The sequence below is a fragment of the Triturus cristatus genome, chromosome 1_1 (assembly GCF_964204655.1).
Source record: "Triturus cristatus chromosome 1_1, aTriCri1.1, whole genome shotgun sequence".
Lineage (NCBI taxonomy): Eukaryota > Metazoa > Chordata > Amphibia > Caudata > Salamandridae > Triturus > Triturus cristatus.
The window spans coordinates 593,871,746-593,899,475 of NC_140579.1; the positions used below are offsets into that span (position 1 = coordinate 593,871,746).

Sequence of the window (27,730 nt, forward strand, 5' to 3'; positions counted from 1 at the left end):
TAGGTACTCCGTCCCTGATAGAACCTGCCCATTTAAAGCACTGGGTATAGGCAGAAGACATTACTTACCTCTTCCAGCATTTACTAGACACCTCCTTGAGCAAACTTAAAGCACCAGCTGTGCCAAATGGTAAACACGTTACTGAGGTTACGATCAGGCTTCTGCTCTATTTCTCTTCAACACCAGCCAATTAACTAACTACCTGTCTGCCAGAATCTCCTTTTATGCCTTTATTATAGGCTCCAGAGCCACATGTCCCCATTCTAGTAAGGTAACCAGGCTCCATGTCCGAGACTGCTCCAGGGAGGCAGTGGCCTATCTAGTCCTAATGGTTTAATAACTTATATCGTTATGAGAGTCCTATTCGTGGTTCGCTTACCTTTATCCAAATGGATTAACACACCTGAAAACAACCATTGGTGAAAGAAAACCCTAGGGCCGGAGCACAGCTTACTTAGTGGCATGGAGTCATCCAGTAACTTTCACCTATAGGCAGGGCTTTAAGATGGCCGGGTCCTGCCAGAGCTCAGCACCAGCAGTTCTAAAAAGCAGGGCCTGAGACGGGTCCCTAGCGGTCTCTCCATTTTTTCCCTTACCCTCAGGATGAAAATAATCCTTTACTCTGTGGCTGTGCCACCCTTCACTGCCTTTGAGGTAACTTCAAAGAGACTCCTTATAGTTCTTTCACAGTCTCTTCATTTCAGAATTGTGGCATTTTCAATATTCTGAAATCAGATAACCACACCAGCGGCAGACCTTTAGACCACATTTAACACTTAGTTCCCAAAAAATCATGGGTTGGTGCACGCCTACTCCTATATCAGCCATTGTGTGACATTATTGCATTGCAGAGTAAGATTAAAAAAAAAGAAACTGAGCGGTGCACCCAATAAGTCTTCAAGTATATTCTTTAGAAAAAAGTCCTTTTTATTTCCATTCACTTGTTTAAAAAAATGAATATGGTCTAGCAACCAGAAAACACAGCCTATATAAGCTGTATGTTCTGGTTGCTGGACCATAAACATTTTCAGTATTCTGTACAACGAAGCCATAGTTGTTGCTTATTTATCTTATTGAACTAACAACCATTGGCAAAGCCAATACTCCTGGCTTGTTGAAGGTGTAATGTTACTTGTTGTATTACATATCTGGATGGAATGACAGAAGCAGCAAATTACCAGTCAGGTGCCACACTATGCAAAGTCTAGATTTTTAGTTTACCTGTTCTTAAGCCATGCCCTATTTACATTGGCCACGCCACTTTGAGAGACCCCCCCTAGTTTTTTCATCCCTCTTGAAGCCCTGTCTACAGGAATGCAGGATCAGGCTGGCCACAGGGCAATTTGACAGTGCGAGAAGGGCTGGTCTTATGGCTGGGTTGGATTGGGATTACAATTTGACCCGGGCACTGCCAAAAAAGTGGCTCACTTTCACAGGGCGTGTACTTTCATGAAACACAATTTGGTTACTCTCAGAGGTCACATTTGTAGAGAAATGTTTGGTAAATTAAGTATTTTAAAGCTTATGTACCAGTAACATTGGTAAAGACTAGGAGCACTGCAGTTCTGAAAACTGAATACTTACTTGCAGTCTTAACGCCCTGCACAATGTAGTTAGATACTCTTTCCCAACCAGTTATGTGCTTGACTCTGATCATCATATAATTCAGAAATCAAGTACAAAGTCATGGGGAAAGGGTTAGACTGGAATCTCTGGGAGTAGAACATGCAATAGCAAAAGTAAGAGGAAGAGCAACTCTGAACCTCTGCCTTGGAGAATAGAACATCTAAGGACATACTGTAAAGAAATACATTTTGCATATCAGCCATAAAAACATTTTGCAAAACAGTCAAAAGAAATTAAAACTTGCTGCCTCACAAATTTTGCACTTTTCCCTGATGTATATACCTTTTGTCTCCTTGTCCTACCTCCCCTTTTTCTTTGTGTGCATTACTCTAGTTAGACAGTGATTCACAGTTCTGCTGGGTAGTACCAACTGGGGGCTGGGGGAATAGAGAGGGTGGACAGAGATGTAAAGAGACAGTATATTAAGATAGGTGAAGTAGAACTAGAAATCAGGTAGTGTTAGGTGTGATAGGTAGAGACATATGGTAAAGACGGAAAGATTGGGTATCCAGAAGAAAAGGTACATAGCTATAGAAAGAGGAAGAGGTAGGTAAATACTGAGTGTAAGAGATATAGGTAATACTTTATGGTTATAGAAAAACACATGCAAACCTGCAAAGTGAACCTTCTTCACTTTTCCAAAGAGAATATGTATCAAATGCCACACAGAATTCAGAAGAAGCAATAAACACCCTCTGTTCTTAGAATCATGGTTCAAGTGACCTGCAGACAACTAATGATATTGTTCTGACTCACAATTCTTCACATGCCCTCCATGTGTCAGACACATACTGTAGCACCAAATCTGAAGCAGTTCTGTGGGCCACAATTGCCAACAGCTGCTCAACCTTATAAAAAGCAATTTGCACTGCATGGAGTTTCATTTATTTACTGATTATTTATTTACTTTTTTATTTCACCTGTTCACCTTTTTTGCCTTTCTCACTTTGGAACAGGGCCGGACTGGCCTTAGCGGGCACCAGGCGTTTCCCCGGAGGTCCGCCAGAGTGGGGGCCGGCAGCATTGAGACAGGGGTGGTGCTTCCAATTAGCACCCCCCCCCCGGACTGTTTGTCAGGGCCGTGCTTTGGACGATTGCTCAGTGGGTTAAACGATCTTTGCAGGGGTTTGTACCTTGAGTCCGCTAACATTTTCATCCTGTCCATGTGGATGAAATGGCACGCTACTGCTTTCCTAGTACATATCCCTTCATGGTATCTATACAGACAGCACTGCAGCCCAGAATAGTGCTATCACGGTGTGCGCCTGGATGGCGTCTCTACAATACCTGGAGTGTATTGTAGCTCCCAGAAGCACCCTTTGTAGATGCAGATTTTGCAGGACAGAACAGCAATGTCTCAGGTCATGATGTGCACATCTTTGATGTCTCTGGTAAAGGTCTGGCCGAGAAGACATCAGCGCTGTACAGTACAACAGCAAAGATGTGCACCCAATCCACAGATTAAAAAAGATTTCTAATCTACTATTAACCTCTAATCTTGGGTTCCGGAGTAACTTGCTACTCATAACAAAGTGCTTCAACTTGTTATCAGGGATAGTAAGCGTTATATAAATACAATTTACAATATGTTAATTAAGCATGCGTTTCTGTGGGATGAAAGGCATCTCTCAGTCTTATTTACGTTTTCGCATTTTTTCAACTGCTTTGCTGGTATTCGATACGCAACATGGCTCTTAAATTAAGTTGATGCCACATAGCAACAATACACATAAATGCACTCCACATCATACCACATAATTCTAATCAGCATAATATCACTCAACGCCACACAGTTCCAAGCAACACAATTACACTCCACACATCATCATTTCACACAATTCACCAACACACCACACAATTCAACACAACACATTTACACAACACACCACATACATCCAATCCACACCACACAATACCACAACATGCCACAAAATTCAACACATCACATAATTAAACTGCACAACATACCACTACACAACAAAAATATCATTCCACATAATTCCAATCCCTGACATACAATCCTACTCTACATAATTTTAGTACACTCAACACCACATAACTACTATCCACATAATTCCACTGTACACCATGCCACATAATTCTACGCCACACGATTCTACAACTAACAATTCCAATTCAAACCACATAATTCATCTCCAAACTACATTCATCCACTCCATAACACATGGGTAAAACGCTTGCAGGTTCATACAGCAAGGTAATATTTTGCGAGTCCTTAATTGCGATTATTAAGGAATCGCAATTAATTAATCGCAAAAGCCTATGCATGTAGAAATCGCTATAAAAATAGCGATTCCTACACATTCCTTATTTGCGAGTTGCATATTGCGATTCGCAAATAAGGAATGGCTTCCCATTCATTCCTATGGGCCTACAGGCCCATAGGAATGAATGGGAAATTGCATGCGCAATTTGCGAGTACCAAGTGGTACTCGCAAATTGCTCATGCAATTTCAAGGGTGTCAAAAGGACACCCTGTTGCACCCCTGAAATTGATCCATGCACAAATGTTGCACACACACATGTCCCAAGGACATGTGTGTGTGTGTAACCTACAACTTTGAAAAATGCACTTTAGTGCATTTTTCAAAGTTTTTGCAAATTACCATGAAGTTCAACTTCATGGTAATCTGCGCACCCTAGTAGTGAAATCGCTACTTCAAAGTGGTTCTTGCATTGCATTTAAGGAATCGCAAAATACGATTCCTTAAATGCAATTACAATTTGAGAACTCGCAATTAATTGCGAATTCTCAAATTGCGAGGGCCTTGACCCTTGATGCATCGCAAAAGCTAATATTGCGATCGCAAACGGACGATTTTTGCAAATCGCACCGTTTGCGATCGCAAAAAGCTTTGATGCATGTGCCAGATTGTGATTTACAACTCCAATAGCTCTAACTCTCACAAATGCGTGACCTATTGGCATTTTCAATGCTTGTTTTTTCTTGTTGTTCTACCTTTTGACAGTTTTATATAGTGTGAACTCAGCCCAAGGCTTATTGAGCGCTATTCATGAGCACCAATTACAGTGCACAAGATCAGCTTTTTAGGTCTCGCCTGGCTTAGGCTGCGCGCATGCGCTGTCTCGCTGGCGAGATTTAGTGTTAACGGGTAATTTCTGTAAGGGGCTTTAAGCCCCGTCCCTCTGTTCCATTGGCTGGCGTCACCGTTTATGGTAAATGGTGGCCAGCCATTGGAACAGAGCTGTGCATGACGTTTTTGCTTTGCTTTTTTTTAGCCGTCCCACTTGGACGGTCTCGCATGAATTACGTTCGTCGCAAAAGGTTTCTTATCTTTATGGGGCCAAACACATGGCCTCATAAAGACAAGAAACCTTTTGGCAGGCGAGGCCGTCCAGGCAGAAAAAGCCGAGCAAATACGTCATGGAGTGGGGGCTGCAGGCAGGGGGCAGTGTACGGTGGCTGAGCGCTGGATACCAGATGCAACCCGCACTCCAGCCGAGCGCTCGCCCCCCCCACCCGCCCCTACGCTGAAATTGGGGGTTCTCTGCAGTGGACAACACATTCGGCATGAGCGGAGGCAATCGGTTACAGAGGTGGCCGTGCAGTCTCCCCGGCTGGAAGTGAGCCTCAGCTCTGCTGTGGCCGGTGAGCTGAGATGCCTCCTGGGAAGGCGGGCGTATGGCGAGGGACCCCATTAGAGGCCGGTGAGAAGCTTGGAGGCGATTCTGCAGCCAAGGAATGCCTTAGAGCTCGTGTCAAATCAAGGAGGGGGAGAACAATCGGCAGAGTAATTAGGCGGATTCCTCCTCACCCCCCCGCTACGTGCGCTCTCCCGGCCTCCCACCGCTATTATGTCTCTCCACAGTTTTAACTCACCTTCGTGCTCATCACACACTGAAGGCAGACCTGGTTAAAAGCCACTTGGCTTAGACAATGCTTCTTTTAACTCGCAGCGATTTAAAAATGATGCTATTTGGGGCTGTGCGAAAAGATATAATTAAAGTCACTGAACAATTGCCACCAAGAAACACTTATTGGTGCTTTGTTTTTAAATAAAAAGGGTGACCTGCACGCTGCACGCAATGCTTTAAATGGGCCGGTACTACTGAGTACCGGCACTTTTTTTGGAGAGGGAGAGTACCGGCACTTTTTAATTGGAGAGTACCAGCACATCTCAGAAACAAGCTGGTACCCTCCTACGGAGTACCTGCACTTCTATTTTTCCATTTCAAGCACTACATGCAGGCAAATAGCCTTTCAGTCGGAAATCTGCTATCTGCGGCGCTCAGCCTGGCCTCGTCCCTGCGGGATCTGTTTGCTTTCCCAAGCGGCTGACATGCACCCCTCTGGCCCAGGACGGCTGCCTCTATGGCACACGTGGTGAAGGCAAACATCCGAGACAATGGGCAGTCTGTGTAATCCGAGCTCGATGAAATGCCAGCAGAAGCAGCTTGCGACACCCTGTGCTCCGGGCCAGCCCCCACCCCCGGTGACAAGTGTTTGCACTGAGAGGGGAGGGCTCACTGCAGGCAGATGGATGCCTGGGCGAGCAATGGCCATCTCGGTTCCCCCTTCTCATCTCCCTCTTTCCTCCTTTAACCACGCCCTCTCTCCCCTCTCTCCTACCTTTCCTGGTCTCTCTCTCCCTCCTCTCTCACACACTCTCGTCTTTCCTGTTTCCCCTTTGCTGTCCCCCCACTGCTTCTTTCCCACTCTTATGATCTCTTACCCTTTGTCTTCTCCCTCTGTTCCCTCTCACACTTTCCCTCCCATCCCTCGTTCATTCATTCCTTGTCATGTTTTTCTTTCTTCGCTGGTTATCTAGGGCAGGCTTCTCCAATGAGTAGCTCGTGAGCTACCTGTAACTGTCCATCTGTCGGGAGGTAGTTCTCCTTTGTGCATTCTAGTCTACTACATTTGAAGCTTTTGCTTGGCTGAATTACTGCATGTAAACCAAAATTAAAAAGTTTGCATCTGAGACGAAAACGTGTGTAGTTTTCTGACCTCTTAAGTTGATGTTCGGAATAAAATGGTTGAATTTCCAAAGTATGTTTAAGGCTGATATTTAGATGATAAATCATTGGGGAGAATTATTACTAATCTTATTAACTTGCCGTAGGCATTTCAGCTATGGCTGCTATGTATAACGGATCTTAAGTCATTCCAAATTAACAGAGCCTTTTTAGGTCTCGTTTAATCTTGAAATCTGCACATTATGCAGTGGGTGGTAGATTATGCACATTTGTGTGGCAAAAAAACAGTAGAACCAGATGATGTCAAAGTAGTGACGTAGATGTTGTGCAACCCCGGGGGTTGCAGCTGAATACTGTGGTCATAAAAGGAGGACAGCCTTTGGTGGGTTCGTTCATTGCTTAAATGCACCATTTGCGGTGAGCAATTCGGAGGTCGGGCTGACTCGGTCTTTCATCCGTCTGTGACAAAACAAGCACCATTGATGTCGAGTAGCAATAACACTCGCCATCAGTTCCACAAGTCACACCCATTTGTAGTGTTTGCCACATGTAGATGTTCATGTATACAGGCACACATAAAACACTTCTTAAAGCACTGTGGAATACTATTGTATTATGGTATAGTATGACATAGTACAGTACAGTATATTATGGCATTATATGATGTGTTGTGTTACAACCACGCGCGTGCCATATTATAGCATTATATGGTGTGTTCTGTTACAACCATGCGCGTGCCATAAGCCTGCCAGGTGAAGCGGCCGCACAATTATTTTGTAATGCACGCCTCAACTAAATCAATTAACACTCAATAAACAATGGCGGACTCTGGGCCATCAGCCCCTCATCCCTCCCACACTCCCCCCAGGGCGCCGCTCTTAAAGTTTCAGCACAGCGCCTGCATTTTTGCTTAACAACACATACGCCACGCTTAATATTTAAGCAGGCAGCCGCTTTTATTCTTTTTTTAAAATTAGCAAGACGACGCTGTGATGTTGGGCCCTAGGCCCTCATGCTAGGTATAAAGATAGACACCAGACACACAGTTGGGGTAGTGGGTTAATGGCCACGAGCACGTGCGCTCGGCCTCTTTATTAACAGCGTCACCTGACCCAGTGACGTCTGTGGTGGGTGGGTGTACAGTGTATTCCACACACATAGGAACACTAGAACGTGTCCCTGCTAGGACACTACATTCCTCCCAATCTTTAATGAAAGAAAACCCAAAGTCAAAATTCAACCTGCGGGAGGAAAAATAAAGATATACACCTATACCGTACAGTGACCAAACTTCTGCAGAGTCTCTTACGCCTCAGCTGCTTGGATACGCAGACGACGTTCTTCCTGCCGTGGAGACCAACAGTTCGCTGTGACACCAGCCATGGGTGCTTGATGGATCCAGTCTGTTGACGGCTCTGCCTTGAAGTTGTCCTCACAGTCTTTTCTTTACCTTGCTTCCGTGGCGACAAACGCAGTCAGAATTCCTGTGATTCACCGCTAGATGTTGCCGTTCGACTTTCAGTCCTGTCCTCTTCTTCGTCGGTGGCGTGTGTTCTGTGTTGGCAAAAGAAGGATTGTTTGCAAGACACCCCTCTCACCATGATGCCCCTCTCACCGGTGTTCCCCTGCCACGGGATATCCCTGAGGCCCTCTCTATAGGACTTGTCCTGGGCTGGGTGTACAGTATCGTGTTCCTCGCCCTCCAATCAGTGTGGGCGCAGCGGAGACGACAAGTCTCACCTCAGATTCCGCAGTCAGACCTGGAGGGTAGCTGTTGGCTCCTGTCTTCGCGCGCGATGTCTTCCTCCTCCTGGGACCTGTGCTGGAGGGCGGCTGATGACCATCTCTCGTTGCGGGGATGCTCTCTCACTGGCATCCCTGAGGCCTTTGCCCCTGAGTCACCACGGCTGGCAACGTCCAGTGACCGTGTGACCCCAAAGGTGGATGTCTCGAATGGTCCGGCCGGCTCACCTCTGCCGATCCCAGATGTGCTGAAGGCACCGCCACAGCAGATGGACTTCTACCCGTGCCACGGGTGTTCTCAGGACTTGCTCTCCATGTTCTGGCACTTGTCGCCTTCCTTATCTCTGAGGTGTGAGTAGTCTTGCCACACTCCTCTCTCTTTCCTCGGTTCTAATCTCCGTGTGGGTGTTGAGTCACTCTGACTTCTCCTCCTACTCTTAACAGTGGCCAACGTGCCACAGATCTATTTCCTTCTTCTCCTCTTCTTGCAGTGGCATACGTGCCACTCCGATCTCTTCTTTCTTCTTTTCTTGTAGTGGCAAACGTGCCACTCCGATCTCTTCTTTCTTCTTTGGCTTGTGGTGGCAAACGTGCCACTCCGATCTCTTCTGTCTTCATTTCTTATAGTGGCAGACGTGCCACTCCGATCTCTTCTTCCTTTCGCTTCACGACCTACTCTGGACCGTTTCTGTTCTCCTTTTGGTCTGGCCAGGCTTCTCCATGCAGCGCGCGCACTCTGCACGTGTTCCCCCTGGTCTTGTCCTCGTCCGAGGACACTCTCTCCATCTTCCTCAGCATTCCGAGTTAGGGTCGTGACCTTCTCTTCGTCTTCTCCTTTTCACCGGCTACTTTGGTTGTTGAAGTTCGTGGGGCCCTGCTCTTGGTCCTCTTCGTTCTCCTCCTTTTCGCCAGTTACTTTGGTTGTTGACGTTCGTGGGGCCATGCTCTTGGTCCTCTTCGTTCTTGAACTTCTCGGACCACTTGACGGTCCATTCTGCCGATCTCTGGCAGGATACCTTCGGTCTTTCGTCAGACCTCTTGTTCCGTGGGTTCACTGACCCGTGCGTCGATCACCTCCTTTTGCCCCCGGGCGGGTTGGCTTCTGTTGGTGCGACCATTTGGCTGGTCAGCTTCACGAGATGCGTCACTTCGTGTGACTCCCTGTGTCTTCTGACTTGCCGGGCGCTGGTGCGTGCTTCTCTTCGTACCGTCGTGGTACGTCTTCAGTGTAGCATTGCTCCCTGCGCCGTGATCTCTTGATGTGGTGGCTTCTTGGCGCCACTGGGTGGTTGTGGTGGCTTCTTGGCGCCACTGGGTGGTTGTGGTAGCTTCTTGGCGCCACTGGGTGTGCCTCTGCGTCCTTATCCTTCCGTGTCGTTGGATACTTGCTGCGCACATCTTCTTCCGTGTAGTTCCTCTCTTGTAGGCGCTGTTGTGTACTTTCCGCGTCCGTGGTACATCTGCGCTGAGTCCTTTGGCTCTCTTGAGGGGTCACTCCACTTGATGCGGCGACAGCGCGGTCCTTGCTGGGGTGGACGTGGCTTGACCCTTTCTTCTCTCTTCCTCCTTGTCGCTGTGGGATGGCGCCGCATCCCTGTGGCACACTGTATCTTCTTCCTCGTGCTTCTGTCGCGTTCCTGTGCTTCTGGCGCATTCCTGCGCTTCTGGCGCATTCCTGTGCGCTCACCACCGTGCATCCGTCAGACTTTGCGGTACGTGCCTTGCTGCCTCTTCTCTAGCCTTTCCACTCTTTTCCTGCAGCTGGTGCAATGCTGCCCTCCGGCCACTAGATGGCAGTGCAGGGTATGCTTGTCTCCCATTCAGCAGCAGCCTTCTTTGCTGCTAGACTGTCTTTCGTGTTGTTTTCCACTTTCCAGGCTTCACCGGTCCGGGAGCTGGAGCTGCAGCAGACACAGAACACTGGGAGCCAGGTCGGGGCCAGACAGCAGGTAAGTCCTTTACATTTCTTTTTTTTTTTTGAAGGCAGGGGGCACAGGCATTCTCAATTAGCTGCAGAGGTCCAGGCATTGTTGGGGGAAACTGCTCCAGTCTCACGCTGGGTTTCCCAGCACATTCGGAACTCTTTTCCTGCCGCCTGGGGTCCTGCAAGGTGGGGCGGCCATTCCTTATCTTCACAATCACCCTCCCTGACCGCGGCAGCTTCTTGCAGTCTTCTCGCGGCAGGGAGGGGGTGAGGGAGGCACTCGCAGGCTGTCGGTCCTGCTCTGCCCTCGTTGCGGCCCCACAACGGGGTCTGTCTTTCGGGTGGCTGACGGCCACGCACTTACTGCTCCTGGGGGTGTGGCACTACCTCTACCGGCTGCTCTTCACTCGCGCACCTCCAGGGACTTTCTTGCAGTAATGGCTATGCGGGGTAGGCACCCGCTTATTCTATTAGTCCGGCGCTCCTTTCGGGTGGGCTCCGCTTTATTTATTCAACTCCTCCCCCTTCGCCGCTCTCAGTACACGCCGCGCGGGGTGGGGTGTGTTCATGGTGCCCCCCAGGGGCTGCTTGGCAACTCAGGGCTCACCTTCTGCCCGGCTGGGCTGCTTCTCACGCGGGTGGGCTCCGCTTTGACTTTCGGATCTTCCACCCCCGCGGCAGGTCCCTTCACTTCACGGACCACGCGGGGGGGGGGTTTGCCGGTGCCGCTCACTTCTCCTCACCGGGGCAGAACGGGGTGGGCTCCCGCTTTCGTTCCGCTTCTTCCGTCCCTGCTGGGCTTCGCTCAGCGCGGCTCCTCACCTTTTGGCCGGCGGGCTCTTCTTCCACGCGGGTGGGCTCCGCGTGGATCGCTGCCACTTGTTGGGTCGCGGCCGATGCGGGTGGGCTCCGCACGGCTCGCACTTCACCTCCTTCACCGGGCAGGTCGCGGCCGATGCGGGTGGGCTCCGCACGGTCCGCTCTATGTTCGGGACGATCCCCCACCGGGATCACGGCAGCCACGCGACGGGGTCGGGGTGGGCACCCGACTTCCTCGCTTTTCCTCCCGGGGCTCTGTACACGTCCGACGGGCGGTCAGGCGCTGTTCTCGCCTGCTGGGGGGGCCTCTCCGCAGGTATCTCCTTTCCCCCTTGCAGATCGCTGGGCTGCTGCACGCTAGGGCACAGCCCCCTCGTCGCCAGTGTGATGTTGGGCCCTAGGCCCTCATGCTAGGTATAAAGATAGACACCAGACACACAGTTGGGGTAGTGGGTTAATGGCCACGAGCACGTGCGCTCGGCCTCTTTATTAACAGCGTCACCTGACCCAGTGACGTCTGTGGTGGGTGGGTGTACAGTGTATTCCACACACATAGGAACACTAGAACGTGTCCCTGCTAGGACACTACAGACGCTTCACTTGCTGCCATGCGCATAACTTTTATCTGCACTGGCTCAGCACTTTCAATTTAAGCACGGCGCCCACTTTCATATCCTCTCTCTCTCCTTCCTTCTCTTGTCTGTCTCATTAGCATTTCATTGTTGCTGACTCACAGTGCCCGACTCACCGCCCCTTATCTTTCCTTTTCGCTTTCTCGTGGCCCCCTTCCCCGCAGCGCCACCTTCTCTCTCTTTCACAAATAGCACAGCACACAGACGATCCGAGCGAGCACAAAAGGCACTTTCATTATTTATTTGGGCCGAGCTGGGTTACTTGAAAATGCATGCGCCTCCCACCCACCCCATTGTAAACAAGCATTTGCAATGCAATAGGTTTCGCATTTGCGAGAGTTTAAGCTATTAGCATTGCAAATGTCAATGCCTTTTATTTAAGTTGTAAAAACCAAAACATAAATAAAAGGCATTGTCATTTACAATGTCAATAGCTCAAACTCGCGTAAATGCGAGACCTATTGCATTGCAAATGCTTGTTTATTTAAGGGCCTGGGAGATTAAGTGATTTGCCCAGAATCACAGGATGTTGGGAGCAGACGCCTGGACTCAAACCTAATCCCCCATCTTTGCACACGCAAGACATTAAAGTGAGGGGATATTGTTCTTAGGAAGGACACTGGGGCCAAGGTGACAATGGCCGTCACCCTGAGCAATAGAACAACAGTGAGGCCCCTTAGTTTACTTAATTATTAAACCCATCCCCAGCCCTACATTACCTGAGCAACAGAACAATTGCCAGCCCCCTTGTATTATTAAATTCCTCAAGCAGTCCCTAGCCCTCCACTACCTCAGGACAATGGCCTGGCAGGGGAGGGGATTAAGCATAAAACACAACTGCTGGGCCATCCATAGGGGCAGGGGCTGAGGTGAAGATGGCCCAAGCCACAACATTACTGGCCCCCACAGCGAGGCCCTACATAAACCCACCCTCCCCCGCCCACCATGTCCTGAATGAGAAGGGCTGTGGGTGAGGTGTAAGATACAAACTCTGTTTCCGGCCTGCGTGGGCCCCAGGGGGACCGAGGTGAGAAAGGTTCAATGGCCTGAGCAACACCTACCCCTCAGGGAGGTTGATTCTCTCATGCATTAATTCTCTCCCCAACCCACCATCAGGCCCTAGCCTGACAAGGCTGGGGGTCAAGGAGAGGCCACAGCTGATCATCGCCCAACGGCCATTTCACATGCCCCTCCATCCCCTCCCAGTGAGGCTGCTTTACTCTCCCTGTCCAGCGCCCTTTGTGGGCTGGGAAAACAAAAATGGCCCTCAGAGGGTACTGACACACCGGCCCTCCAGCCAATGCCCAACTGCCCGCTGTGCCAATCCATCCCTGTCTGACGGGTCAAAATTTGGGCCGATATATTTTTATTTTTTTTGCTAATTTAGGGCCCGATTTATATCCTCAGGAGGCTTTTACTGCTGATTTTCCCGACATTACTGTAGTGTCGGCGGAGGTACGACGCAGACACTTGGTGAGGTTCAAGATACCTTTATTACTTGCGACTTACTTCGCCGCTTGCCTACTGCTAACTGCCCTCCTTTCCCGGGCACTTCCCTGACCCCTCCCTGGTCCCGCCCCGTCCACGCCTCCCTGTCCGAGGCGGTCCTAGCGCTCTCTTACTCAGCGCCACATTACATCTCCCCCTTTCTTAACAAAATTCAAAACGCCCATTGTGAGAAGTTGGCCTGGTATATGATGTTCACTAGTTAAAGTGACCACCTTGTACCATGCCAAGCAACCCTTATGGTGTGGTTGTAAGTCAACCTTTTTGGACTAGCTGCCCTAGTGGTAGCGTAGGCTAAGCAGTCTTTGAGGCTAAACTCGTTTAAGCGTGTTAAGCAAGCTGTTTTACCATATGTAACCCCCCTTTATACCAATGAAAGGACACCACACAGATATATATTCAAAATATATATGTATTTATTACTCAAAGTATCCCCTAGACTCTTTATGAGCACAGGAGCACAAATCGTTAAACAAGAAAGTATCACAATATACAGAAGTTGCACTTTATATGGATAGGCCCTGGTGGCCGCTCAAACCATATACTAAAATAGTGGTACAAGTACCACGAATAGGAAAGGGAAAAGGCCTAGGGCCTCTAGAATCGCTGGGCCTACAAGGAGCTAACTTCAGTTAGTGACCAGGAGGTCCACGGGTCGCGTGTGCAATGAGGAAAGTTACACGCGGGCTCCCATAGGTTTTCAATGGGTGCGTAAAAGTTCAAAAGTTACTGCTAGAAGGGTCTTCTGGTTGAACTACGAAATCAAGACTTCAAACCTAGACATTAGAGATGTTACTCTACACTTGTGCACCGGAGTGCCAGCTTTACCTCACCCACAGGAAGCGGGTGCATAGGTCTCGAAGTGCGTCGGGTTTCGTCTATCTGTTCAATGGAGCCTGATGACAAAGATGCTGCAGGCGGTCGGTCCAGAAGAGATGCGGTGAATCCAAGGATGGATCGGAGTTGTAGAGGACCTGTAAGCAGAGGGGACAGTGTTCACAGTCACTAGCCAGTGACCGGCGTGGCACCAGGTAGGTACCAGGCGATGTCGGGTGCAAACAGGTGAAGAGGTGTAGCTTGTCTCTGCAGCCACATGGTCCCTGAAGGTCGACGACGGCCAGGAGTCGGTTCACGAGCTGTCCCACGCAGGCTCTCGCTGTCGGCGGTGTCGGCGACTCAAAGGAAGCAAACAAGCCTTGGCAAAAGCAGGAGTCGTAGGAATTGAAGAAAGCTGTTTACTCTGACCAGCAAGGTCAGAGGGGCTGCTCCTTTGGAGGGAAGCAGGGGCCAGTCTTGAGCAACCAGACCAGCATCGTAGTTTTCAAATAGGTTTGCCAAGATGGCCACTAGCCAACGGGCCAGGGACCAGGTAGGCGCGTTGAGTCGCAAAGTGCAGAGGGGCCCAACGCAGATCGTGGAGATGCTGGAGGGCTCACCTTTGGTGCAGATGCTGCTCGGATGTTGGGCTTCTCAGGACCCAAAGCACAACTTGGAGGGAGCCTCTGTTGTCGCACTTGCAGCTTGTCGAGTGTCTTCCAAGATGGCTGGCTCCACGTGTCTCGGTGCCTCCACGGGTTCCTTCTTTGCAGGGACTGTGGATCGGGCTGTGAGAGGTCTGGAGGTCCAGTTCTTGTCGGTCTCTGGGCTCGGGCTACGGCGGGAGGCGGCGGCAAAGCAGACGTCGATTCGCTGGTTGGTGCTTGCGTTAGCAAGATGGTCACTCCCTGACCATAGGGGAGAATTCCTTCAGTCTTCTGTGCAGCAGAACGTCGAAGTTCCCGTCTTCTTCTTAGTGTTAAGTTGATTCCAGGATGTCTGAAGTCTTAGGACACAGCTCCTACCTTTAAACGGATTCTAGGCGCCGGACTACCTGCTAGGTCCCTCCCTAAGGGTGGGACCAGGAAGGGGGGTGGTTACACCCCCAATCCTTTGTCCAGCTCGCCCCAGGTCCGGGGCTGGTGTGCCCCAGGACCGGTTTGAACTGGCATATGCACCGAGGCTCCTTGTGAGCCTCAGGCATGTCTGATTCTATTCAAGCCCTACCTGACCAATACACAAAATCCTGTCTGGGGTGGTGCTCGCACCTCCCCTGGCAGGAAACCCTTTGTCCACGTCTCCCAAGCTGGAAGGACTCCCAGCAGCAGGAGGGCAGACTTGTGTCTGTGGTGGCAGCGTCCATTTTGTGGAGCTGAGGCTATGTCTGATTTTACCCGGGTTTCAGGATCTGTACATGTCGTGTCCCTCTAGAAGGGCGAGGGGTTAGTATTCCAATTCGTATGACACCTTACTCGACATGTTTTGATAAAGCCATACCAAAGATAGCATTTAACCGCGAGGTTCATAATGCACTTAAGAGTATATGGTATGGCGATATCTGGAAACAGTAGAAGGAAGTTGTTCCGACCACTGAAGACAGGCTCAGCTCATGCCAGAGCACCATCTCACATGAAACCAAGCACTCTGCCTTCAGGATTGTTAAGGCCTGCCGTAGGAGTGACTTATAGGTTAACATGTGTCCCATTTAAGGTTAGGTATAGGTATACTACACCTAAGTAAGAGGTGGATACCCCAACTTACCCCAGCTGAGTGATCAGCCAGTTGTGTCAAATTGTTAGGCCAGGGGTGGCACAATACATGCTTCAGCCCCTGGTAGGCCTTAGATACACCAATGCCCTGGGTACCTAGTGTACACTGGTACAGGGGCTCACAGGGTGATTCAATTCCAATTGGTTATGCACCTAAAGCGCATAGTGTCAATTTAGTAGAGAGAACAGCAGGCTGGGGGTCTGATTAGCAGGCCCACAGCCTCAATATGTCAAAAACCAGTGAAGCAAAAAGCAAAAATTTGGGGTGACCATAGGATAGCAGACCCTACACTCCTACACAACCCCCCCCCCCAAACGCAGGGACATTAAACTAGCCTTGACCAGTCTCGTCTTCATGTCCTAAGTGGAAGTACCTGGAGAGACCATCTGCATTCCCATGGTCTGTACCTGGCCGGTGCTCCACTGTAATATCCATCCCCTGTAGGGAAATGGGCCACCTAAGCAGTTTGGGGTATTCATCCTTCATCTGATTTAGCCACAAGAGGGGCTTATGGTCGGTCTGAATCTTGGAAGTGAGTGCCAAACAAGTATGGCCTCAGCTTCTTCAGGGCCCACACCACAGCAAAGGCCTCCCTCTCAATAGCTGACCAATTCTTCTCTCTGGGGGTCAACCTTCTGCTAATAAAAGCAATGGGTTGGTCTTGACCATCTACATTAAGTTGTGACAGCACAGCTCCCACACCCAACTCAGAAGCATCTGTTTGGACAATAAACTCTTTGGAGTAGTCAGGACTTTTCAGGATAGGTGCAGAGCACATGGCCTTCTTCAGGTCATCAAATGCCTTTTGACAGCTTACTGTCCACTGAACCTTTTTGGGCATCTTCTTGGATGTCAGATCATTAAGAGGAGTCACAATGGACCCATATTTCTTAACATACTTCCTGTAGTACCCAGTCAAGCCCAAGAAAGCTCGGACCGTAGTCTGGGTGGTTGGAGGAGACCAGTCCTTGATGGATTGTATCTTACTCTCCAGTGGTTGAACTTGGCCTCCACCTACAAGGTGGCCCAAATACACAACCTTACTCTGCCCTATCTGGCACTTAGTAGCCTTGCCTTTTGCAGAGCCTCAAGTACCTTCTTCAGGTGGATCAGGTGATCCTCCCAGGTGGAGCTAAAGACAGCAATGTCATCAAGATATGCTGCACAAAAGCCATCCAACCCAGTAAGGACTTGATTCACCAACCTTTGGAAGGTGGCAGGTGCATTCTTCAGACCAAAGGGCATCACCAAAAATTGGTAGTGTCCTCCTGGGGTTGAAAATGCTGTTTTGGCCTTAGACTCCTCAGCTAACCTGATTTGCCAATAGCCAGCTGTCAAATCAAATGTGCTCAAAAACTTAGCAGAAGCCAGTTTATCTATGAGCTCATCTGCCCTTGGAATAGGATGTGCATCTGTCCTAGTGACAGCATTGAGTCCTCCGTAATCCACACAGAACCTCATCTCTCTCTTGCCATCTTTGGTGTGAGGTTTGGGGACCAGAACCACTGGGCTAGCCCAGGGGCTCTCTGAGGGCTCAATGACACCCAGTTCCAGCATTTTGTGTACCTCAGCCTTTATACAGTCCCTGACATGGTCAGGTTGTCTGTAAAGTTTGTTCTTTACAGGGAGAATGTCACCGGTGTCCACCACATGGGTACACCAATCAGTTTGACTAGGTATCAGTGAGAACATATGCTGAAATGATTGTAGAACCTGTCTACATTCAATCTGCTGATGTTCAGTGAGGTTGCCTCCAAGGGTCACTCCTTCAACTGAACCATCTTCAGGGTTCTGAGACAACAGGTCTGGGAGAGGGTCACTCTCTTCCTCCTGTCCCTCATCTGTAGCCATGAGCAAGCCCATGTCTGCCCTGTCAACATATGCTTTTAACCTGTTAACATGGAGTACCCTGTGGGGACTCCTGGGAGTGCCTAGGTCCACCAAGTAGGTAACCTCTCCCTTCTTTTCCAGGATTGTATGGGGTCCAGACCATTTGTCTTGGAGTGCTGCTGGGGCCACTGGCTCCAACAACCATACCTTCTGTCCTGGCTGAAACTCAACCAAGACAGCCTTGGTCATGCCAAGCTTTCTCTAAGGCCTGGCTTGCCTCAAGGTTTTTGGATGCCTTCTCCATGTACTCAGCCATCCTGGAGCGGAGACCAAGTACATAGTCCACTATGTCTTGCTTAGGCTTTTTGAGAGGTAACTCCCATCCTTCCCTCACCAGACATAGGGGGCCTCTTACAGGGTGCCCAAACAACAATTCAAAGGGGCTGTAGCCAACTCCTTTTTGTGGGACCTCTCTGTCAGCAAACAGAAGGCAGGGTAGAAGGATGTCCCATCTTCGCCTGAGCTTTTCAGGTAATCCTTTGATCATACCCTTTAGGGTCTTGTTGAATCTCTCAACAAGCCCATTGCATTGTGGGTGATAAGGGGTGGTGAACTTGTAGTTGACACCACATTCCTTCCACATAGCTGTCAAGTATCCTGACATGAAGTTGGTACCTCTGTCAGAAACCACCTCCTTAGGAAACCCCACTCTGGAGAATACTCCCAGCAGAGCCCTGGCCACAACAGGAGCTGTTGTGGTCCTAAGGGGAATTGCCTCTGGATACCTGGTGGCATGATCCACTACCACCAGTATAAATCTGTGCCCAGATGCAGTGGGGGGGATCCATGGGACCCACTATATCTATTCCCACTCTTTCAAAGGGAACCCCCACCACAGGTAGTGGTATTAGGGGGGCCTTTGTTGTGCCACCTGATTTGCCACTGGCTTGGCAGGTCACACAGGAGCGACAAAACTCCTTGGTATCTTCATTCATGTGAGGCCAGTGAAAGTGAGGGACAAGCCTGTCCCAAGTCTTGTTCTTGCCTAAGTGTCCTGCTAGAGGAATATCATGGGCCAAGGTAAGAAGGAAGCCCCTAAATTGCAGAGGTATAACCAAGCTCCTGGTTGCACCAGGTTTTGGGTCTCTAGCCTCTGAATAAAGGAGCCCATCATCCCAATACACTTTATGGGCACCTTGAGCATTCCCAGCAGCCTCAGCAGCAGCCAGCTGTCTGAGGGGTTCAAGAGATGGACAGGATAACTGAGCCTGCCCCAAGTTAGCCCTGGAAGGTCCCCCTGTCCCCAGAAACTCAACCTGGTCAGGTTCAAGCTCTTCAGGGACAGTTCCTTCAGGGTTCTCTAGATCATCCTCCTGGGAAGACTGATCATCACTTGGAGGCAGGGGGGAAGGCACAGCCTTAACCCTCCTGTTCTTCTTCTTGGTAGGTGCTTGGTCCATTGTTCCAGGATCCAAGACCTGAGGTTCAGTAAGGCACTTTTTGGCCTGTGACCTGGTCACAGCAAGGACATGTGGTGATATACCTAACATCTCTGCATGTGTCCTGTACTCCACTTCTGACCATAGAGAACTCTCTAGGTCATTGCCCAACAAACATTCTACTGGGAGGTCTGCACTAACCACAACCCTTTTGAGGCCAGTTACCCCTCCCCATGAGAAGTTAACAATAGCCACACTATGAGAAGTAGTGGTATTGCTGGCATTGGTCACCAGGTAATTCTCACCTGGTATGTACTGTCCAGGGTCCACAAAGCCTGGTGTCACCATAGTGACACTGGCACGTGTCCCTGTAGGCTTGAGCCACTTTTGTATTAATCAATGAAGTCTGTCTGTACTTGCCCAGATTACTGGGGCTCACAGTCAGGGACAAATCCATGTCCCCATCACAGATCAAGACTGCCTGTGTAAGGGTTCTGTCTAAGTCAGAATCTCCTTCAGTTCCCATAGTGATTCCCACTACACCCTTTGTCTGGGGACCAACACTGCTAACAGTACTACTGGGAGCAGGTGCCTTAGGGGCAACAGTGTTGGGGGCTCCACCCTTCTTACAATCACTAGTCCAGTGAGTTGTATTCTTGCAAGATTTGCACCAGGGTTTCTTTGGACCTTCTTTCTTCTTTCCTTTAGATTGTTGGGACCCACCGTCATTAGTACTAGTTTGGGGCCCTGTTGAAGACTTCTGGTCTTTAGATTTCTGATCACCCTTTTGGTCTGTTTTCTTCTGATCACCCCCTTGGCCCTGGTTCTGGTTCTTTTGCTTAACCCTGGTTCTGACCCATTTGTCTGCCTTTTTTCCCAATTCTTGGGGAGAGGTCAGATCCGAGTCAACCAAGTGTTGATGCAGTTGCTGGTTTTGACAGTTATTTAAAATCTGTTCTCTCATCATCAAATTGTACAATCCTGTATAATCAGATACCTTACTTCCCAGCAACCAACCCTCCAAAGCCTTAGTGGCACATTCAATGTATTCAGACCAGTCCCGAGTCTGTGTCTTCTGGGTATCTCTGAACATTAACCTGTACTGTTCAGTGGTTAAGCCTAACCCATCAACCAGGACACTCTTCAGGGCTCTGTAGTTTCTGACATCCTCCTCTCTAACAGTGAGGAGTCTATCTCTGCCTCTTCCTTCAAAGGAGAGCCATAAGATTGCTGCCCACTGGTCTTCAGGAACCTGCTGCACTTTGCAGGCTCTCTCAAGAGCAGTCATCCACTTGTGGATATCATCCCCACTTTTGTAGGGGGGCACAACCTTGGACAGGTTCCTATTATCAAAGACCCTATCTTTGTCCCTAGGGACAATGCTGCCACCAGTGGGTATAGACCCACTCTCTCTAGGTTGCCTAGCCTTGCTCAGTTTCTCTTCCATCAGGGCTACTTCTAGCTCCTGTTTCCTGATCCTCAGCTGGGCTTCCTGCATTCTGGCCTCATGCTCCCTCCTCTGAGGGCTGGTCATCCTTCTTCTGGAGTGATCCTGAGAGCCTCTAGAGGCGTGAGAGGCATTAGAGTCACCTGAGTGATTCCTCTGTCTCCCAAACCCCTGGTTAAGTCCACTAGGGAGATTCAATGGGGGGAACCCATTGTCAGTCCCAAATAGTCTTAAGTTAGCTGAGCCAGGTATAGCACCTGGCACTGGGCTATTTCTCCCATCCGAATTGCTACTACTGTCAGACTCATCCCCCTTGTCATCCTTGTCCCTACGCTGATCCTCATCATCTGTAGTCTGATTCTCAACTAAGGGGCGACTGTTAGGAAGGGGTGCTTCAGTAGCATCTTCAGAAGGAGGGCCTCCTGTTCCAGTCCCTGAGGGGCCTAACTGGGAGGCTTTCTGGAGAGCTCTCTGATCTTCATCAGTTTGCAAGAGTTCTCTGAGTTCAGCAGAGGTAGGGTTTCTGGGCTGTTTAAGGCCCCTGATATTAGCCAACTGCCTGAGCTCATTCTGGTTTAGGGTAGCAAAGATGGATGGTGCCCTCTGGGGGTCACTCTCGACAGAGATGGGTACGTTGGACCCCTCTGCCCCAGCCATTGCTCTTAAGTGTGGGTGGATGTGTTGCAACTACCTACACTTGGGTTTTCCTACTAAACCTATCTAGTAGTTGTAGTCAGGGTGTGCTACTCCTTTTGCTCTACAACAACTAAGTTCAGTAGAACTTAAGTATATAACTATCTTGTTGTATATGTACCTAAAGGTACCTGTATGATCTTTCAATTGGTAACAAAGAGATTACAGAGGTAAAACACAGCAAGCTCAAATCCAACCGCTGCTCACCAATGTGAGAAGTTGGCCTGGTATATGATATTCACTAGTTAAAGTGACCACCTTGTACCATGCCAAGCAACCCTTATGGTGTGGTTGTAAGTCAACCTTTTTGGACTAGCTGCCCTAGTGGTAGCGTAGGCTAAGCAGTCTTTGAGGCTAAACTCGTTTAAGCAAGCTGTTTTACCATATGTAACCCCCCTTTATACCAATGAAAGGACACCACACAGATATATATTCAAAATATATATGTATTTATTACTCAAAGTATCCCCTAGACTCTTTATGAGCACAGGAGCACAAATCGTTAAACAAGAAAGTATCACAATATACAGAAGTTGCACTTTATATGGATAGGCCCTGGTGGCCGCTCAAACCATATACTAAAATAGTGGTATAAGTACCACGAATAGGAAAGGGAAAAGGCCTAGGGCCTCTAGAATCGCTGGGCCTACAAGGAGCTAACTTCAGTTAGTGACCAGGAGGTCCACGGGTCGCGTGTGCAGTGAGGAAAGTTACACGCGGGCTCCCATAGGTTTTCAATGGGTGCGTAAAAGTTCAAAAGTTACTGCTAGAAGGGTCTTCTGGTTGAACTACGAAATCAAGACTTCAAACCTAGACATTAGAGATGTTACTCTACACTTGTGCACTGGAGTGCCAGCTTTACCTCACCCACAGGAAGCAGGTGCATAGGTCTCGAAGTGCGTCGGGTTTCGTCTATCTGTTCAATGGAGCCTGATGACAAAGATGCTGCAGGCGGTCGGTCCAGAAGAGATGCGGTGAATCCAAGGATGGATCGGAGTTGTAGAGGACCTGTAAGCAGAGGGGACAGTGTTCACAGTCACTAGCCAGTGACCGGCGTGGCACCAGGTAGGTACCAGGCGATGTCGGGTGCAAACAGGTGAAGAGGTGTAGCTTGTCTCTGCAGCCACGTGGTCCCTGAAGGTCGACGACGTCCAGGAGTCGGTTCACGAGCTGTCCCACGCAGGCTCTCGCTGTCGGCGACTCAAAGGAAGCAAACAAGCCTTGGCAAAAGCAGGAGTCATAGGAATTGAAGAAAGCTGTTTACTCTGACCAGCAAGGTCAGAGGGGCTGCTCCTTTGGAGGGAAGCAGGGGCCAGTCTTGAGCAACCAGACCAGCATCGTAGTTTTCAAATAGGTTCGCCAAGATGGCCACTAGCCAACGGGCCAGGGACCGGGTAGGCGCGTCGAGTCGCAAAGTGCAGAGGGGCCCCACGCAGATCATGGAGATGCTGGAGGGCTCACCTTTGGTGCAGATGCTGCTCGGATGTTGGGCTTCTCAGGACCTAAAGCACAACTTGGAGGGAGCCTCTGTTGTCGCGCTTGCTGCTTGTCGAGTGTCTTCCAAGATGGCTGGCTCCACATGTCTCGGTGCCTCCACGGGTTCCTTCTTTGCAGGGACTGTGGATTGGGCTGTGAGAGGTCTGGAGGTCCAGTTTCTGTCGTTCTCTGGGCTCGGGCTCCGGCGGGAGGCGGCGGCAAAGCAGACGTCGATTCGCTGGTTGGTGCTTGCGTTAGCAAGATGGTCACTCCCTGACCATAGGGGAGAATTCCTTCAGTCTTCTGTGCAGCAGAACGTCGAAGTTCCCGTCTTCTTCTTAGTGTTAAGTTGATTCCAGGATGTCTGAAGTCTTAGGACACAGCTCCTACCTTTAAGCGGATTCTAGGCGCCGGACTACCTGCTAGGTCCCTCCCTAAGGGTGGGACCAGGAAGGGGGGTGGTTACACCCCCAATCCTTTGTCCAGCTCGCCCCAGGTCCGGGGCTGGTGTGCCCCAGGACCGGTTTGAACTGGCATATGCACCGAGGCTCCTTGTGAGCCTCAGGCATGTCTGATTCTATTCAAGCCCTACCTGACCAATACACAAAATCCTGTCTGGGGTGGTGCTCGCACCTCCCCTGGCAGGAAACCCTTTGTCCACGTCTCCCAAGCTGGAAGGACTCTCAGCAGCAGGAGGGCAGACTTGTGTCTGTGGTGGCAGCGTCCATTTTGTGGAGCTGAGGCTATGTCTGATTTTACCCGGGTTTCAGGATCTGTACATGTTGTGTCCCTCTAGAAGGGTGGAATGCTAACCCCGTCGCCAGAATTGGCGAGGGGTTAGTATTCCAATTCGTATGACACCTTACTCGACATGTTTTGATAAAGCCAAACCAAAGATAGCATTTAACCGCGAGGTTCATAATGCACTTAAGAGTATATGGTATGGCGATATCTGGAAACGGTAGAAGGAAGTTGTTCCGACCACTGCAGACAGGCTCAGCTCATGCCAGAGCACCATCTCACATGAAACCAAGCACTCTGCCTTCAGGATTGTTAAGGCCTGCCATAGGAGTGACTTATAGGTTAACATGTGTCCCATTTAAGGTTAGGTATAGGTATACTACACCTAAGTAAGAGGTGGATACCCCAACTTACCCCAGCTGAGTGATCAGCCAGTTGTGTCAAATTGTTAGGCCAGGCCAGGGGTGGCACAATACATGCTTCAGCCCCTGGTAGGCCTTAGATACACCAATGCCCTGGGTACCTAGTGTACACTGGTACAGGAGCTCACAGGGTGATCCAATTCCAATTGGTGACGCACCTAAAGCGCATAGTGTCTATTTAGTAGAGAGAACAGCAGGCTGGGGGTCTGATTAGCAGGCCCACAGCCTCAATATGTCAAAAACCAGTGAAGCAAAAAGCAAACATTTGGGGTGACCACAGGATAGCAGACCCTACTCTCCTACACTCATCATTTTACTTTGTATGTATACCCAAATAATGTCATAATAGTTACAGTTCTTCGATCAGGCGACTCGGCCTCTTGATGTGCCGGCGAGGGCGACCATTGGCTTCAGGAAGATCACTGTCTCCTCCATTAGGGGCCGCTCTTGGTGGCAGAGCGCTGATCTCAGTTTCACGTGGACTGGTTTCCCCTCCGATGGAAGCATCGAGAGACTCTTTGACTTTGGGGCTACACTTCTGAAAGTGCGCCACATTCCTGGTTATTCTCTTATCGTCCGACTCGGCAGTGATCATAGTCCCCTTTTGTTTGACGACCACCAGTGGAGTCTCGCTAAAGCGACAGTCAGTTTTTCTTTGCTGCTGTTCCTGTTTCACCAAGACCCAGTCACCTTCCTGAATCCCAGACGGGGCAGCTCGCCTGCGATGATCCGCATACGTTTTCATTTTCTCCTTCCTGAGTTGGTCCGTGTGAGAAATGTCATCAGTATCAGGTTCTGGCCACACTGCCTTATCAGACCACTCAACCATCGGTATCCGAGTGCGCACGGGCCGGCCCAACATTAGCGTGGCGGGACATTTGCCCGTCGTGGAGTGAGGTGTGTTCCGATACGCCTGCAAGACTTCATTTAGCACTTTCTGAATGTCTTGTCGCGCCACCTCTGCTTGTTGGATGGCTTTCTTTAAGGTTGACATGAATCTCTCGATCATCCCGTTGGCTTGCGGCCACAGAGGTGTGATTTTGCGATGTCTGAAATTTAGGTGCTTGGCGAAGTCTGCAAAGTCCTGACTATTGAACGGGGGCCCATTGTCCGTTTTCACTGTTTTGGGGATACCCCAGGCAGCAAACACTTCATCCAGCACAGGTATTGTGCTGGAAGCTCTGGTTGATGAGATGATGTGGGCAATAGGGAAACGAGAGTATTCGTCCATGATAGCTAGGATATATTGTCCCGACTTAAATGGTCCAAAGAAGTCTACGGTCACTTGCTGCCACACACCCTCCGGTAATCGGGACATTTGTAGGGGTGCGGGTGAATCAGGTCTGCTGACCAGTTGGCATTGGGGACAGTCTCTCAACGTGTTTTCTACCATTTGATCAAGACCTGGGAACCACACTCTTTCCCTCAGAGCTCTCTTAGTGGCCACGATGCCTCGGAGGCCTTCATGAGCTAAATTGATGACTCCCTGGCATAGATGTCTGGGGATGACTAGTCGATTGTCCCTTAACAGTATTCCGTTGGGGGCTACTGACTGTTCCTCCTTCACGTGCTTGAAGGCAGCCAGTTCATTTTTGTCGACCATGCTGTTTGAGTTGTCACCGTCCAGATGTCTCCACTCATTGCTTTGCGTTCGTCGCTTCACTTCCATCAGAGTAACATCCTCAAGAGTAGCGTCTATGATGGCTTCTACCGGGACCGCGGGTGGCCGGGCTTAGTCCACCACAAAGCATATGTATTCTTCTGCTACTGATGATTGACACTTTGTTGATACTTTGGGGTGCCTTGACATGTAGTCAGCGGGATTCTCCGCTTTTCCCGGCTTGTGCACAATCGTATATGTGTACTCTTGTAGGCGAAGGTCCCAACGTTCTATTCTTGGAGGCATTTTGGCCCGTGGATTACCAAAGATGGTGATGAGGGCTTGATGATCGGTAATTAATGTAAAGTGTTTTCCATACACAAAGATGTGAAAGTGTTCACAGGCCCAGACAACGGCTAAGCTTTCTTTTTCGGGTTGCGAGTACGCTTTCTCTGCCTCTGTCAGACTCCTGCTCGCGTACGCGATTATATGCCGTTGGTCACCTTCGGATTCGTATTGAGCGAGGATTGCTCCCAGCCCCACTGGACTAGCATCCACCGTAATCTCTGTTTTCTTCTTTTGATCAAAATATGCCATGTTGTCGGCTGAGTCCACGGCGGCCTTGATGTCCTTGAAAGCTTGTTCACACCCTGCTGACCACTGGAATGGGTGACCTTGTCTCGTGAGCTGTCTCAGAGGATAGATGATTGATAGTTTTGGATATAACGCGCACAATAACTGGCCATCCCTAAAAAGGACCGAACGTCTCCTACATCTCGGGGGCTGGGGGTGTCATTCAGCGCCAGTCTCATTCCCGCTTTGGAGAAGATGTGGCCAAAAAACTTCAACGTGGCTCTGTGGAACTCACACTTAGCTTTGTTTAAGGTGAGATTGGCTTCCAGTAATGCATGGCAGACTCGCTCCAGCGCAGTGTCATGTTCCTGTGTGTTGGACCCATATACCAGGATGTCATCACTGTAGTTGAAGGCGTTAGGAATGTGGTGAATGGTCTTCCTGATGGCTTCCTGGAAAATTTCAGCCGCGGATGATACGCCAAAGCTAAGCCGTTTGTAACGGAAGAGGCCAACGTGAGTGGAAAAAGTTGTTATGTATCGTGATTTCTCGTGTAGCTCTAGTTGATGGTACCCCTTGTTGAGATCCAGTTTGGAGAATATCGTGGCTCCATTAAGTGACGCAATCATGTCACTGGGTGTCTCTCTCGCTCAATGGCGGTGTTAGGCGCCCTCATGTCGACACACACCCTTCTTTGGCACTACGACCACCGGAGAGACCCATGGTGTAGGTCCCTCTGTTTGTTCAATGATGTCCGCATCGAGCAGATCTTGTAGCTCCTGTTCAACGGCATGTTGAAGATGGAAAGGAATCCGTCGATGATGTTGTGCTATGGGAGCTACCTGTTCATTAATATGTAGTCGAATTTGGCAGCGAGCCATCTTCCCCAGGCCAGTGAACAACTTTGGAAATTTCCGTGTCACATCAAGTTCATCATCCACGTGGTACAGGATGTCCACCAGGCGTAATCGTTCCGCAGTTGGAAGCCTCAGGAGGCAGTCAGCTTCCGGCCCTTCGATGACATGAATGTGCGCGGGAATGGTCCGATCTCTGTATGTAAGCTGCGTTGAAAACTTCCCCAAGCACAGGAGTGGCTTTCTCGACATCCATGTATATACTTTCACATGGGCAGGGCTCAGTGGCGGACGCGGCTTGATTCGCTGGTATTCTGCTACTGGCATGTAGTTTAGGGAAGCTCCGCTGTCCATGACAAACTTCGTTTGATGTTTTCCTACTTGTATGCTGAGCCGGGGATATCTTTTGAGTCGGTCGGGATCCGCTACCATGCAGACATACTCGTCACTATCTTGCGAGATGGGCGATAGTGACCTGGAGTCTTGAGATGACGTGTGCCGTGGTCTGTAGCTTTTGCATGATTGACAGCTAGAGTGGGAGGAGCCCGTTGAAGAATCCCGACGATCCCGTACTGCTTTGGCTTGATGCCGCGTGCCTGCCGATCGAGATGCCCTTTCATGATCTCTCGGTGTACTTCTCCTGTGATTTCCGCACACATTTTCGAAGTGATTCTCCCCTCCGCACTTACGGCACTCCTGACCCATGGCGGGACATCCATCTGTGTGAGGAAAGTCATAGCCACAGCGATAGCACTTGAGATGCCGATCTCTCCGTCTGTTGTTGCGACTGGAGCTACGATGTCTCCGACGCACTGGCTGTTGTTCCCTCTTGGTTCTTGACGACCTCTGTTTCGCCGGCG

At 49.8% G+C, this 27,730-nt stretch overlaps 1 protein-coding gene across 1 annotated transcript in view; it reads left to right on the top strand.

Annotated features, from left to right (window-relative positions):
* The window catches only part of LOC146870680 (uncharacterized), a 101,940-nt gene that overhangs the window by 9,071 nt on the left and 65,139 nt on the right, over positions 1-27,730 (top strand). The window contains exon 2 of the mRNA XM_085643415.1: positions 10,206-10,277. Coding sequence (XP_085499541.1) covers positions 10,206-10,277 — 72 coding nt within the window. The remainder of the gene's footprint in view (positions 1-10,205; positions 10,278-27,730) is intronic.